Source organism: Meriones unguiculatus, chromosome 1, assembly GCF_030254825.1.
Source record: "Meriones unguiculatus strain TT.TT164.6M chromosome 1, Bangor_MerUng_6.1, whole genome shotgun sequence".
Taxonomy (NCBI): Eukaryota; Metazoa; Chordata; class Mammalia; order Rodentia; family Muridae; genus Meriones; species Meriones unguiculatus.
The window spans coordinates 35770535-35787088 of record NC_083349.1 but is presented as its reverse complement, the minus strand read 5'-3'; the positions used below and the strand labels follow the sequence as shown (position 1 = coordinate 35787088).

Here is a 16554-nt window from a genome sequence, read left to right as displayed (position 1 = left end):
CCAAATGCCAACTTCTACCGTCATAATGGACAGAGGGAGAGACAGTTTATGATCTGGAAAGGAATCTCAAGTTCTATATTATTTTAATCCAAATGCTTATACAAAAATCTTTTAAAAAATGTGAACCTGAACAGGTGAAATTGATGTATTCAGCCTCTCCTTTCTTCCACTTTGATCAAAACATTGTTGGCTTTCTTCATGAAGACATCCTGATGTCTTGTTTTACCCTCTGCTTGTCCCATTTTCCCAACATCAAATGGACTAGTTTTTTTTTAATGTGAATTCTCTCATAAAACCACTCTTTGGAGAAAAATCATAGAATTGTTCTCTCTGCTCAAATGGCTGCATTTTCTTCTTATAGACCCCTGTATATGTAAGCTAAAGCTTCCTTCCTATAAGAAATGCTTGCCATTATAAATGGAATATAAGTTGCCTTTTTATGGATCTTCTGTCTAGTTCTTTGATGGGGATTATTTGGATGTGAAGGAATTTTGTGATGACTTCGAATTGACTACCCCCTCCATCTCCAAGTGCTGCTGGATCACCTCCCCAGCTGTTTAAAAAGTTGTTGAGCCATTAACTGCTGCTGAGGCTGCTCTGAGCTCCCTTTGAAATGTGGGTCCCCCAGCTGCAGTACGTAATATTAATGAGCAATAAGTGACTGCTTGCCACTTCCTCCACTAGGCCCTTCTGGGCTCTGCCAAGTGCTTGGCACTGTTTCTGCATGGCCTCCTCGCCTTTCATGCCTGCAGAGTGGCGATGCCCCACCGTCGCTTGCATTCCCACAGCTGATGAGCTGTCTCAGGCAGCCTCTTCTGAGGCAACAAGTTTGATGAAGCTATCTATCCTTCTCAGTGTTGGTGCTGACAGTGTCTCCTAGCTATTCTGCCCATTCTACAGATAAACAATGTAAAGTGGGTTTAAACTCCCGCACAAGAGGCAGAGCTGAATATGAGTCAGGCTCTGCCAAGAACTGGGCAGAAAATGGCAGGGAGTCGACATTCACTTTCCAACACCCGATATAGAGTTCCCTCCTCCTAGTCAAGTGAGCAACCATCAAAGCTTTAGTCCTGCTTTTGTGCTTTTAACTTCCCATATGATCTGTTCATAACAGAAGTAGCAAATGCCTGAAGAACCATAGAACTTGGACTAGTTGATAATCAGTCAATGAGCAACTTTTTTGCCACAAGAAAACAAAAATTCAGCATGATTGTGCATTCTTCTTCCAATAAAAGCAAATGGCTATTTTCCCCATGAAATGACATACAACGTGCTCAGCCTCAGATTTTGGTGCTTGGCTAAAGATTGATGTGGCTCTCTGCTGTTCTCATCCTTTGACTGAAGAGCATAGCCTTACCCCTTTCTGTCCTTGAAGGAAGCAATATCTGGAACCAGAAGCATCACACCTCAACTTCATTGTCTACCTGGCTGAATTAGGAATCACCACACTATGTCTGTGAGCACACTTCCAGAGACGGCTAACTCAGGGAGAAACAACCATCCTGAATGTGCTGGGGACATCTTAGTTAGTTTTCTATTGCTACTAGCAGACACCATGACCAAAGCAACATATGAAATAAAACATTTAATTGGGGCTTGCTTACAGTTTCAGAGGGTTAGTCGGTGACCATCATGGCGTGGAGGTAATTTGGCAGCAAACAGGTAAACATGGCTCTGGAGCAGAAACTGAGAGCTTATATCCATTTCTAAAAGTTGGGGGTGGGGCTGCTGGGCCTGGCATAGGCTTTGGAAACTACAAAGCCCACTCCCACAATGTCACGCCTCTTCAAAAAGAGCCACACCCTCCTAATCCTTCCCAAAACAGTTCTGCCAAGTAGGAACCAAGTTTTCAAATGTCTGAGCCTTTGGGAGCCATTCTCATTTAAAATCACCCCGGGGACCCTGCAAATAATAAGGGTCCCGGGGACAAGGGTCTAATCAAAATAAACCAAGGCCAACTGCTTTCTAATATGTGTCTCCCCTCCCCAACTCTCTGTTTCCTGCCTTGATGAAAATGTCCTCTGTCCCGCCACTCCCTCGGTGCTATGATGAGCTGGCACTTCTGAAGCTGGGACCCAAAATAAAGATCCTATATATGACGTTCTTCTGTGGTATTTTGGTCGCAATGACTAGAAAATAACTAATACAATAGCCATCGTGTGTGTCGTCAGCAGACGGCAAGCAGTACTATAAAGCCATGTGTATTGACTCATTACATCTCCCAGCCTCCCTCTGAAGCAGGAAATGTTATAGTCACCATCTGTGCTGGCTAGTTTTTATGTCAATGTAACACAGACTAGAGTCATTTTGGAAGAGGGAAGCTCAACTGAGAAAATGTCCCCACCGATCAGCCTGTGATCAAGCCTGTGGAATGTTTTCTTGATGGATGACTGATGTGGGCAGGCCCGTCTGACAAGGGGCGAGTGGTCCTTGACAGCGTAGGAAAGCAGGCTGAGCAAGCCAGGAGAAGCAAACCAGGAAGCCATACTCCTCCTCGGCTTCTGCTTCAGTGCCTGACTCCTGGTCTTTGCCCCGAGTTCCTGGCATGGCTTCCCTCAGGGGTGGACTAATAGGCTCTGAGCTGAAATAAACCCTTTCCTCCCCAAGTTGCTTTTGGTCATGGTATTTTCTCACGGCAATAGAAACCCTAACACAACATCTGACTGATAATGAAGCTGAATTAAGTCCAAGATTATACAAGTATGAATGGCAGTACTACAATCCAAACACAGACAGCCTGATTCCAAAGCCCCATTATCCAGATTTCTATGTAGTACCTGTACGTTACCAAGAACTCCTAACTTACCCTTCATCCTATAGTAGAACAAGCATATACAGCCTTCCCTCTGTAGACATCAAAATGTCTTTGTCCTGTGAAAGTGACACCTCCTTGGCACTCAGGAAACAGGACTGATTCAGATAGAATACAGAATTTACTTGTCAAGTTTTGAAGGCACTGTAACTGAGGGCCTATTCTACCGGCTCATGACATGAGTTTTCACAGGGGATGCTTACTTCAAGCATGGAGTCTGACATCCTGCAGCTGAATCCCTGGGAGAGGTTCCCGGTAACCCGCGCTTTGAGGAAGTACTCTGTGATTCTGATCGCACTGAAGACTGGCAAGTCATTTCACAGTTGCATCTGGAAGTTTCGGCAGCACCGGCCGCAGATCATCAATTCAACAGCAGATGATGACAGAATGCTTTCGGAGCTTTTCCGCATTCAATAGCTATTTCTGGGGACGCTGCAATGTGCAAGAAGTGTTTCTAAATTGTTGTAGTTTCCTTCCGTGTGAGGCAGCTGGTTAAGAAAGCTTCAATAATTTCCCAGGGGGCTCCGGTTAAGTGGATGCTTATCAACTGTTTACGTATAAAAATACACAAAAGACACTTCTCTACCCCAGACTCAAAGTGAGTCTTTCAGACTGGTACCCTGATCATCTTTATTTATGCTTAAAGCTGAAGACTGGGACAGGGGTCATGAGAACTGCTGGAGTCTGGCTGCGCACATCTCTTTATTAGCACCAACCTCTAACGCATGCTCACCTTCTGCCCCAGCAAGCCGGAGCTGCCCTCAGCACGACCAGCATTGCCACTGATCCTGGGCATGTGAGGTTCAAGTGCCTGCCCAGGTCTCACTCTTCCTTCCCTGCTCAGACCTGCTGTCACGTTCGTGGCGAAGGCTTGTCACAGGAAGTTAAGACGTCCGAGTAACTACCACTTCTCACCCGCTACTCTCACTGCAACTACACTCTCTGTGTTGGTCGGTGTGGTAACTTAATCCCCAAGTGTTTTAGCAAATGCACTATGAGCAGGATCCTTAATAGTTTTGTGTGTTCCTGTGTCTAGTGAAGCCTTGATACAAAATAAACATGCAGTTAATTGTTGTAGAGTCTCGTGAATGAAAAGAAACATAGTTCATAATGTTGGAGATAAAGTCTTGATTCTCAGTCTGAAGTCTGACACCCACTACAGACAAAGACTCTCACTTTTTCCATTCCTGGCCTTTTCCACAGGCAGCAGCAGAAACAGATAGGTTGCAGAGCCAGACGCCTCAAATATCCTTGAATGTTTGAAGCCTCACATCAGAAAGATGTGTCTAGATCCCTTTAGAATGTCAGCAGCTCTCCTCCTAACACCAGTTTTACGTTCCCCATAGCATGGTTACAGACTAATGAGTGGGTAGAGGGAAAGTTAATGGAAGAGAGGAAATTTCTGATTTTGAAAACCACAAGGTAATTGTCTGTTTGCTGTTTCACTTCAAAGGCTGAAATGTATTCTTATTGATGAGAGCAGAGCATGGGGAGCTGGCCAGGGGATCTCATGGGTTTGCTTGACTGCATCTTATCACTGTCACCTTGCAGTCCACCTTTAACCAGCTGTGTGAACGACCATACCCATCTGTAATAAGAGTGTTCCCTGTAGGAGAATCTATCTCAATCCAGCTAGGAATATTGTCTTCTGGACATTTGCTTAAGCTAATTTGATAGTAAAAGGTGGTTATAAACATGTTCAACACCAGAAATGTTCATCTCCCAAGACCTTTAAAGTGTTCCGCAAAATTATTATCATTGGGTTTTTTTTCTTTTAACTCTAAGAATTGCACTTTAATATATAATATGATTATGTATATATTGGTTGAATATATGTATATGTATACATATACATATATATATTATATATACACATATATATATATTGGTTGGAGGATATCATTCTATGGTAGAGTACCTGCCACAAGGGGCTGGTTCCATCTTTAACACAAAAAAGAAGATGGAGAAGAAAAAGGAGGAAGAAGGTGGAGACCTAATCAAAGCCTAGTGATCACTTGCTTGTGAAATACTTTCTAAGGAAGTTCAAAGCCTGTGACCTCTCGAAATTTCTTGAGCAAGCATAGTCTCATTTCTGCATCTGAGTAAAAAAGAATTAGAGAGGCCCAGGTAGATTTAGTGAGTTTGACTTTCAAGTATTGTGGCTAATCGTGGGTCACACCTCAAACAGATTTTTTTTTAATTAGTGGATAAAAATAATACACTTCAATATGACATCTTCATGCATCCATAGTGTGTACATCACTCATATTCATGCCCACTGCTCTCCCTGTTTCCCTTGACCCCTTCCTGCAGGTTCCCTCCCCACAAATAGTCTCTTCCACCTTTGTGCCATAATGTAGCTTGCTTTTACTTTCCTAATATTATCATCCTCCAAAGCTAATATATGTACATATATATTCATGTGCTATAATTCTGCAGGAAATGATGGATAATAAGACTATTAGGTAACAATTATTAGGTAACACCTGCAGATTTATGCACACTTTCATATCAATTACCCTACTAATTCCACGTAACTCAAAGAGAAAGTTTAGATTAGCAAGCCCATTTTACAAGTAAAAAGACTGAGACAAAGCGCCTCAGAGTGACAGTCACACTGTCCTTTGCTGTTAGGAAGCAGGATTCCTATTCAGAGGGCTTGCCTGCTTAGTACCCACTCAGCGACACTAAATAAGAAAGCCTCCTGTGCATATTTTATTTCGAACAATGAATCCAGCCCCTTAGCCCTCCTTGCTAGCTTGCTTGCTTTCCCTTGATTTCTTTTTCTTTAGACCACAGGATGAGGAATATGAGGAATATGGTTTTTTGTTTTGTTTTGTTTTGTTTTTCTTTTCAAGGGAAGCTGAAAGTGAGCCTTCTTTCTTTCTGAACATCTTTGTCCAAAGCCATTTACCTACATCTGGATCCCAAAAAACATTAATTCACAAGACAGTCCACTAACGAGCTTCCCTCTTTGTCTCCCTCTGTCTCTGTGTTCTGCAGTTAATAGCCAAGATACCAACTATCACGGCAGTCTGCAACTTGCATGGGGAGAAGCTGCAGGTATTTAAGCAATCTCATCCAGACATAGTGAATACACTGTTTCCTCCATTGTACAAGGAGCTCTTTAATCCTGACTGTGCTGCGGTCTGCAAATGAAGGGGACGAGAACTCTCAGAGTCATGGAATGCATCGCCGTTAAGACAAAAGCAATGTGTTCATGGAGACTTAAGAAAAATGTCACTACTGCAACATTAGGAATGTCCTGCACTTAATAGAATTATTTTTCACCGCTACAGTTCGAAGAATGTAAATATGCACCTGAGTGGGGCTCTTCTGTTTGTTTGTTTGTTTGTTTGTTTGTTTGTTTTTGAAATGATCATAAATATACAAATATAGGACACTGGGTGTTATCTTTTTTAATTTTATTCGGGTATGTTTTGGAGACAACTGTTTATAGAATTTTATTGTAGATATATACAAGAACAGAGCCGTACTTTACATGATTACTTTTCCTGTTGATTGTTCAAATATAATTTAAGAAAATTCCACTTACTAGGCTTACCTATTTCTATGTTTCTAGATAGTTGATGCATGTGGAAATTTGTAACTGTCTTGGAAAGTACTGTGCATGTATGTAATGAATATATAATATGTAAGCGTATTATATATGACAATTACGTATTCATGCACTGTGGCTTAAAATACCATGCCCACTAGCAATGGAGGTTCGGTCAGGCTCTCTCATGTGATTTGCTTTCTGTCATATGTTGCTTTTGTGTTAGACAATCAGGGTTTTCTTTTCCAGCCAGAGTTTTCATCCATACATAACAACAGGATAGCACCCATTCAGAAGCAAGTCCACAAAGAAATTGATGTAACTGCTACCTGGAAGTTCCATTTCTATCAAGGACTTTAAAGCTCCATCAAGATAGCACATACTGGGGGTAGGGCGAAGGGATTTGAAGCCATCTTCCTGTTTTACCAATTGGGTTGCAGACAGACAACAGCATTTCCTGTTTCTCACCAGAATTCAAAATATTGGGGTTTGGATTTCAAACGGTAAAAAATAATTACTTTGGTGATTATTATTTCTTCAACCAAAAAAAAAAAAAGATAAGTCTATAGATTACTACCACCATCAATGTTTCCAGAAATATAAGACAAGGTCCCTTTGCCATTTTCTGTAGACATTTTCTAAACGTCTTTTTCCCAAAGAACAGAAAGAAATAGAGCATACAAAGTAAAAAAAGTAATTTATTAAATTAATACTCATGATAATTAGTTAGAAAACATGTTAATAGAAGGAGAAAGCAGGCTGAAGCTGGAGGCCTCCAATCTTTCAACTGCAGAAATTCAGAAGATTGGAAAAAAATAAGACTTCTGTCTCTGGGACTGATATATCCCAAAGCCAAAATTCTTTCCTACACAATTCCCAATGATGTCCTCTTTCCATACTGGTTATTTTTTAGCCACTGAAAAGTATAGAATGGAAGGGTGATCTATACAGGTTCTTTCCCTGCTCTCCTTTGAAATTAAGCACCAGAAAAGCATGAGCTTGAAGCCATTTGCTTCCCCAGTCCCTGGAAGGCCTAGGCCTTTAGTATGTTTGGTCCAAACTAAGACATTCCCAGAAGCACCTGGAGGATATATTTGCGTATAAGACACCAAAAGCTATGATGTACTATAAGTGCAGTACAGCCCCCAAGTTATAAAAACCTGTCCTTTCTCCTTGCACACACACACACACACACACACACACACTCATGCATGCACACACTCATGCACCACACCCCTTCTTTGTAAAATCTCCATCAGAAGAAACTTTGTTTTGTTTTGTTTTGTTTTGCTTTTTAATCTCTTATGCTCTCCCAAAGTTCTTGGTTGAGAGTCATCTTCAGGATGCCTCAGAATGCATCAAAACAGTTCTGTTAGTCTCTCCTTTCAGAAAACAGGAGCTTTTCTCACCTCATGATTGATGAATTCTAAGCCATTGGGGGAAAACAAAAAGACTTTAAAATAATGAATCTCTTTTTCAACCACTGTTATATTCAATTAATTTAACTACATTGAACCAAATTACCTTTGGTTCTGAGCAGACAGCTGTAGAGTGCTTATTATGCTGCTACAGGGACTCGGTTCTTTTTGGTGTAAATGTCACTCCTGCTAGCTCTTTGTATAAAGAATTAATTCCAAGAGTCATATTTCCTTCTAATGGAAAGATTACTCTACTGATTGCTAGGAAAACAGGGTAATGAAAGGCACTCAATTAAGCCAAGCCGCTTCCAAATGCGATATATGTTTTATGATTGGCTTGTGACAGGCAATGCTTACTGTGTTTACTTGGTGTTCCCCTTTGAGCTTTGAACTCATGTCAAACTTTGTTTTCATCATTCTGTTGGCCCAGTGTTTTCCATTGTCAGCCTATAAATCCCACTAGGATGCGAAGGGAATCGTTCATTGCTTTCAATTTACCTTGGAGGATTTACTTTGACTCAATTGATGAAGTAGCTGAGAATTTTTTCCTCCCTTGTCCCATGGGTGGTGTAGGAAAAAGATTGTTCCCCCACATCTGCCTCAGGAGGTACTGGTTTTGGAATTTTGTCATTTCTACTAGTTCCAGCATTTCATTGGAACAACATGAACCTTTTGAAGCACCAACAGGAAACAGAGCTAGGAACTGAACCAGAACCAAATAGTGATAACCGGTACAGGCTCAGCCCACTTTCTGTCCAGAGGAGAGAGTCCAGCTTTGGCTTCAGTTGCCAAAGTTTCCCTTAAATGAGAAGCAAGTCATGTTTTTAATGGTAAGAAAGCCTTTAAACAGTGACCTTTGAACGTCTCAGTGACCACATGAAATTTCCGTAAGAAAAACTCTCTTTACCACACACAGCCTCAGCATGCTGCTCCTTCTCCTGAGAGCTGGCCACTGTTCAAGATGTACAAGGATGAGGTATGCAGGGAAAGAAGGAGCAGGGGTCTGCCGTCTCCTTCCTGCCTCAAGGATGACAATCACTGCTTGACGCAGACGTTGCACTGAATCTGCTCAGGGATGCTTCATTCAGAGAGAAAGAAAGAAGGAGAGAGAGAAAGAAAGAAAGAAAGAAAGAAAGAAAGAAAGAAAGAAAGAAAGAAAGAAAGAAAGAAAGAAAGAAAGGGAAAGTGGGAGAGAAAAGAGGGAAAATGCATCAAGGGGGGACAAAACAGGAAGATGGGAACAAAATGTAAATGGCATAAATTGTACTTGCCAGTGAAAGGCCCTCTCTGAAAGGCTTCAGGTCAGCCGCAGTGGCTTCCGGTCAGAAAAAAAAAAAAAAAAGGAATGGAATTCCTTTTCTTCTTTGGATCTGCCAAAAAGTTCTACACACATAAGAACACTAGATTTCTTCTCTAAAGTGAGCAAAGAACAAAACAACGTAGCTGGCCCCACTCATCTCCCAGTCAATCCAGGCTTCCTGTGTAAATCCTTAGCAAAGGAAATGCAGGGGTGTGATGGTCAGTGGATGAGTTGACAGGCTGTGTGGATGACTATGGAAATGCATCTGTTCTCCATAGACGGAGAGGCAAATTCTGGAGGGAATATGACAGATTTCAAATTTTAGTTGACAGTTACAAATGGCCATGCTGTCCGTGACTTGGGCTATCTTTGTGTCACTTTTTAGGGCTCTCTTTTATTCCCAAATTAGACATTGAGGGTCAGGATATACTTTCTGAACATACTTCCTGCATTTTCTTTGTCTTAATACTTTCTTCAGGCCTCTGGGCTAAATGACCTATAAGTAAAAAGCAGAGAATACCGTGGTCTTCAGTGATTAAACTCCTCTGGCAGTAGCTCGGAGACTCTAAATTGTACCCAAATGAATATTAGCAAGAGGCATCAGGGACATCAGCGCATTTCCACTGTGGCTGCTTTATCAAGCAGTTACTTCCTGGCAGTCAAGCCAAACTATTTGCAGGAAACCTTGCAAACAGATAGCGAGCTCCCACTGGCTCTCCATAATGCTACACATAAGGGGCTCGAATTCTAAAACAATGCTTGGGTCCTAAAGACAACCTAAAATTTCCCTGTGTTGTGTTTTCCCCCACAAGCACCAGAAATGAGTAATGTCAGTGTCATTCCACATTCTTAGTTTTCTGTTTATTCCAGAAACAGGAATATTTTTGACTGCTGTCAAAATCATTTCCTGGCTTTTTCTTATTATTATTCCTCTGTATTAACTTTTGTTTCTAGTGAAATTACCACAAAGGGCAGTCCATTCGGGCAAGGGTGTCTCTGTTCTGACAAGCACCAGTCCGTAGCTAGCAGTAGCTCTTAAGAACGCATCTGAAACTTCTGCAGGCCTTTTATAAAGAAAGGAAACACTACCATCTCCATGAGGCACTATTTGACATTTTTGCATGCATAGCCAGAAGAGAGGCTTGGGGTGGGAAGCCGTGCGGCCTTTGGGAAACAGGCTGATAACCATTTTTCTTTTTGAGGGGAGTATGTTTCAGAACCGGAGGTGCCTGCCTACTTAAATCAACAGAGTCAAAGCTCAAAATCCCAAAATGGCAAGGAACAGATCAAATAGTGTTGCAGAGCTATGGTAAGCTGGCAAGGAAAATGCCCCGCCCCGCCTACAGCAGAACAGCCACCATTTGGCAGAGGGCACGTGCTGTCAGTGCTTCTGAGTTACGTAAGCTGTCTCGGGTTGTAAATGATGAAAGTTGACTCGGAGAATAGCACAGACCAAACAAACACAACTCTGGGCAGAAGAGGGCCTTTCGGTGCCAGCTTGCCCCCCTCCCCTCTTGTTGATATCAAAAATCGCATCTGGAAATCGATTCGGTTAGAGCCAGTGAGACCAGATGGGATGGAGGGTAACATTAGAATGAGTCTAGTACAGAGGGTGAAAGGAGAGATCTTGCCTTTCTCGTTCTCAGTTTAGTTTCCATATTTACCATCACTGCTCAAAGATATGATGACAGGTGGCTTGAACAAAGTAGCAGTCGAAAGATAAAGGCAAATCAGTTGAATGATGGTTTACAAAAGACACTTCTATGTGTCCCATAGAGCTCTGCTATGGAAGAGCCAGAGGGAGCTAGATTTCTTGTCCATTTTTTTTTTCTGAAAGTCAGATGTATAACTTTCATGTTTTTGAGCCTGTACATGTGTCCTTAAATGTATGGCTTCAAATCAGTGACACTTTCTCTCAGTCGCACATTTCCGAGCAATTTATTCTGTCATCAAGATAGCCTCGCCCCCTTGCTCTGAAGTTCGGGTCACAGGTCACTGGTTCCTACGCAGCAGGTGGGAAACTCTGTCTGTGCACTTTTTTCCTAAGCTGCTAAAATTCCTCCGAGGTGAACTGGTCACAGCAACCATTGTTTCCTGCATGACCAAAGCACAACCTACAGTGGATCAGAGAAACCAGGCCAATGGCTGTTCTCATAGCCAAGTCTCAAGCACAAAGATTACTGGAATTAAACAAGCCCAACTATGGGAAATGCACGTGTCTGCACCCCTGTCGACAGCGTGAGGCTCATATCACTTACGCCCTGCCTGTGGCTAATGGTGAACCCTCCCATGTCACCAGCACAGCCATACATAGACACTCATAAAGCCACAAGCTCCACACCCAAGCACAGCACCATTCGCTTCATCCCATTAACACACATCCAAGAATGATAACCACACCCACAGAAAACGGAGTATGTATTGTAGAAATGTAGAGGAAAAATAAAAATATTTTTTCAAATGTAATTACTTTTAATATATGCTTGTGGAAGGTCTAATACAATGTAAGCTGTCTCTGTAATTTTTGCTGTAAATAACTGGAGACAGTGAATACACTGATTTTTCTATGTCTCTGTTTAAGCATAAGACTTTGTAACAATTTTTTAGAGGGGGATAAACAACAAAGATAAAATATGTACTTGCTTCCTTTCTGAGTGTTATGTACCTCTCAGTTTTTTAAATGGAAAATGGTTGTAATGGTTTAAGCATCCTGACGGGTCATCAGTGTTAAGTGTGTGCTTCTTTTTGTAATACAACTAAGAAAGGGACAGGGCTATCAATTAACTGCTCCAAAGAATTCCTGTTGAAGATTGGCCTAAGACCTGAAAACTCCATTTAAACGAAACAACGTGGAAAAAGGAACGTTTAAAAAGAAACTGTTTGTCTAAGTGAAGTTGTCTTGCCTCATAGCAAATGGCTCTGTCCAAACCCATTCTGCAAGGAATAGCTTAAGGAAAACAAATCCTGATTTCTGATGAACAAAATATTTTTGTACATGTTTATTTCGTATTAATAACCCGAGGTCAGACTACTCATTCGCTGAAGCCATAACTGACCTCCACCAAATAAATGTTGTAAAGAAGCTGGGGGAGGGTTGGGGAGAGACTGAGAGGTAGAAAAAACCTGAGATGTGACTATAGCAACGCAGGCGAGAGCAGGGCCAGTGAAACTGACGTTTTGTTCCTGCATCCCAAATATGACTTTAAAAGGGTAGTATTTTATGATGATCGCTTTATAAAATTAAAAAAAAAGATATTTAGTTAAATGAGACTTTCCAGTATTTTTGAAATCCCTGACAATGCTTCCTTGCTTTTAGGATTGAGATAAATGACTTTCCTATACTTCCAGTGTTCTGAGGTTTAAATGCTTCTGCGTAGCTCTCGCCTACAGTACAAGGTGCAGAGCCACTGAGTCCCGAGGTGAAGCCACGGACTGTCTGGGGCTTGGCTACGCCTCCTCCCCAGCTGCCCCCGGAGGAGCAGTGTGAAAGGCACGGCTAGCTCCCTGGCATGCCACTGTTGGCAGTGCCCCAACGTTGCATTGCCACAAGTGTGTAAAATCAAAGCATTCGTTCTGAAAAGCTAAGTCTACTTTTTCAAAAGAGCAATGCCTCCTGTAGTCAACCACTGATTCTTCGGGAGCTGGATTATGCTATTACCATGTACTCTTACCAGCCTATAGAGGCAAAAGGCAAACTACAAGTAAACCCAGTGATTTATGTAGTTTTTAAATCTACAATGTTCTGATCTCTCTCTTTCTCTCTCTCTCGATCTCTCTCTTTCTCGCTCTCCTTGTTTAATATATAAGCCCTAATTTCTGTGTATGTGAGTAAAACTGCAGCCTGAGTCATTTAGGAAGTAAGCATTGAATTTTTTTTAATTATAAATATAATAGATTAAAGCAGCACTCCCTAACTAAAAGAGAGTTTTATATTACTTTAGAATGTAATGGGGTTTGTCCTTATTTTATGTCCTGTAAATTATTAGTTGAATACTGTTAGCATTCCAGATAATGCACACATGATTTCTGAATGTTTCCTGTAAATGACAATCAATGTTTATGACCTTCCCTCCTTCAATGCTGAACAAATTAAAAGAAGAAAAAGAAAAAAAAAGTCTCCCCTGGTGCTTTTCTTCAGACACAGGAAACAAGGAAGGAGTGGGCGGAGAGTGACAATAACTGGGCTTTAAGAATAAGGTCCTTTTTAAATTGACTAATTTATTTATTCACTTTACATCCCAATAGTAGCTCCCTTCTTCCTCTCCTCCTGGTCCCATCCTTCCTCCCTCTTCTCCCTATCCCTCCTCCCCTACTCCTCAGAAAAGGGGAACCCCCCACCAACCCACCACAGCACATCAAGTCCAAGGGTGACTGAGGGAATCCTTTTCGCCTGTGGCCTGGAGAAGCAGCCCAGCCAGGGGTAAGTGATCAAATAGCAGGCAACAGAGTCCATATCAGAGGCAGTCCCTGCACCCCTTACTAGGAGCCCCACATGAAGCCTGAGCTGCCCATCTCCTACATCTGCATAGGGGGCCTAGATCCAGTCCATGCATCATTTTTGGTTGTTCCTTTAGTTTCTGCAAGGCCTTCTGGGGCCTGGTTAATTGGCTCTGTTGGTCTTCTTGTGGAGCTCCTGTCCCCTCCAGCCCCTCCCCCCTGAAAGAGAGAGAGAGAATAAGGTCCTGTAGATTCTGGCTTACAGAGGTGTCTCTTTTTCCAGTGAATGATGGGTAATCATCTCACTAGAAACTCTTATGTCTCTTAGATCTGCCCTAAGGGAAAAGTGATTTTGGAGAATAGACCCAGAGCACATTTGACCAAATAGCTTACCAGGATACAATGTGCTTGACCTTGCTAAGGTGAACTGGCTGGATAAATGTTTTCCCTCAGAGAGGTACTTCTTCACAGCTATGTCATACAGTTAAAGGAGGAGCAATGTCTCACAAAAGTAACGACTCTCTTTTCTCAACATTGCATACGAGGAAACCCATCATCCCCCAGCAGAGCCATAAGCAATCCTCCTTGAACACTCTGTTGGAAGTTGCAACAGGTTTCAAATAAAGAGACAGCCCCTATACCCAGTGACAGCTTCCAGGTGATGACGACTGATCAAGTCTCTGGGTCTGGGCTGTTTGTGGTTTTGTTTTGTTAGTAAAGCACCCCTGGGATCAATGTTTCCCAGCACATGCTTTGAATCTTGCTTGACGCCATCCTGTCGAGTAGGTAACAGTTAAAACTCACAGCTGCACGGCAATGTTGAAAAAAAAATCTAAAAGAATGTTTAGAATCCTTTCCTAAAGAATCCTTTTCTAAGCTATTCTTTTAGAGTAGCTTTCCCAAGGCTGGAGTGATGCAGGCTCTGAGAAAAGTGACATGAATCAAGGTCTCAAAAGGAGACACACTCACCTTTGGAACCAGTGGTAACCCTTGAAGAATGTGCCAAGCAGCAGCCCCGCACAGGACAGGTAGACTCCACAGAGATCACAGAAGCAGAACTACACTGCGACAGGCAGATACTATACGTGTCCCTTAGTCTCTGACTGGGTCATCCAGTGCCTCATCAGACATGATAAACATGTTATCACAACCTACCCTAGGCTCCTGATTGTCACCAGTGACTGTACCGAGAACTCTATGCGAAGCTCTGCTTCTGTCAATACAAGAACCAGCCACGTGTCAACATTACCACAGCAGGCCAATGCACATGAGATATATCAATATATATGAGATCTAAGTGACTGTCCCAATCACCTTCCCCACCCTCACCCCCGGCAGGTGACAGTGACCTCCTGGCCCAATCTGAAAAGAGGTACAAGTTCAGCGATGCTATCTTGGCGGGGGCCATCTCTGACTGCACTTAGCCTGGTTAAACTTAACTAATTTAATAAATGTTCTTCTATGATAATAATTCTTGATGACTTTGCCTCACAGACCGTCACACAATCCCAACTCGTGGTAAAATGTAAAGCGTTCTGAAACTGTATTAACTGATGCCTGAGGACCCCCCCTTTCCAGTTTCAGCCAGTTCCTGACATTTCAGCATCACCAGGAGCCCCAAACACCCATACTTTTAGAAAATATAATGAGGAGGAAGATGGTGGAACACAAGCAACCAGCCATGAGACAATAACCCATCCCTTCTTTTCTCCAGAGACGGAGCCAGGAGCAGAAGCAGGGTAACAAGTCTGAGATGTTCATCTTTGTTTTCCCCTCGATTTCCTGACTCTGCATTCAAGCTCTCTGTAATTCCTACCCTTATGGAGTTCTACGAGATGGAAAATGGACCCTGCCCCTCCCCCTGCCCTGAGCTCGCTGCCCAGCAAAGGTAGCTGTGCCTCATGATAGTCACCAATGAAGAGGATTTTTATCTTAAGGTTTGAATTGTGAAGAAATATACAGTAACTGCGATGATGCTAGATGACAGACAATTTCCCAAAGCTTCTCATGTGAAGTGGCAACGGTTTAAGAACCCTTTCTCTCTTATCCATTAGGCACTTGTCAGTCATGTGTCCATCCTGGTGTACCAGTTTTCTAAGGCTAAAGTCTCACAAACAAGGTGCATTAAATGACACAGATGTATGTCCTTACATTTTTGTTGGATAATGTGTGATCAGTGTTGTTTCCTCCTGAGAAAGTTCCTATAGTGAGGAACTATTCTGTTCCTTGCCAAAAGTTTCTAGCTCTTTTTCAACAATTTTTGTACTATCTTTTGTATAAGACTTGGCAGAAACTTTGTCCCAATCTCCACCTTCATCCTCACACAGCATGCTCCCTGCGTGCATATCTGTGTCCGCTTTCCTTCTTATTACAAGGGCACTAGTCCTATGTGATGATTTCATTTTAATTAGATTATGACTATACTGAATCTGTACCCAACAAAGTCACAGTCTGAGGTCAAGACCCCAGTATGTGCTTTAACAAATGGGCAAGGTTCCCCTCCCTCTAGCCCAGTGTATATATTTTGTGATTTCTCACTCATTCAGTAAGATGATGAAAACCTTGAGTTGACTTCAAGAAAATGATGATATTCCTTGTACATTGTCATGATGGACAGCCAGTCTACAAGTCACATAATGTGTTAATGCAAATGACACGCTTCAAGGTAGCATCAACAGAGGCAGAGAGAGAGAACAAAGCTATCTGAAGAAAGTGGTAAGAAGTGGGGAGAAGTGAATGGGTAAAGTGGGAATTCCCAACTTCCCATTCCCAAACACCCCATGACCTTTCCATGAACCTTATCCAGGAAGCAAATATCCTACAACATACAATGAATTCAAATATAAACCACAAACATTCACAGCACCTCCTCAGCCAGGAAAAAAATGTTTAACTAGCAGAGAAAAAAGAATGTATAATCCTCTTACAGGACCAACTGGCAGCAGACGAGATTTCCCAGAGCTAGGAGCCATCCTGGGACAACACTGGGTGTCACTGAGACTTCTCTGCTCTGTATGTTCCATTCTCA

The 16554-nt window shown here is 42.2% G+C and overlaps 1 protein-coding gene across 1 annotated transcript in view; it reads left to right on the top strand.

Annotated features, from left to right (window-relative positions):
• Rorb (RAR related orphan receptor B) overlaps window positions 1-12989 on the top strand; it is a 179799-nt gene extending 166810 nt beyond the window's left edge. The window contains exon 10 of the mRNA XM_060387328.1: window positions 5816-12989. Coding sequence (XP_060243311.1) covers window positions 5816-5971 — 156 coding nt within the window. The 3' untranslated portion in view covers window positions 5972-12989. The remainder of the gene's footprint in view (window positions 1-5815) is intronic.
• The last annotated feature ends 3565 nt before the right edge of the window (window positions 12990-16554 follow it).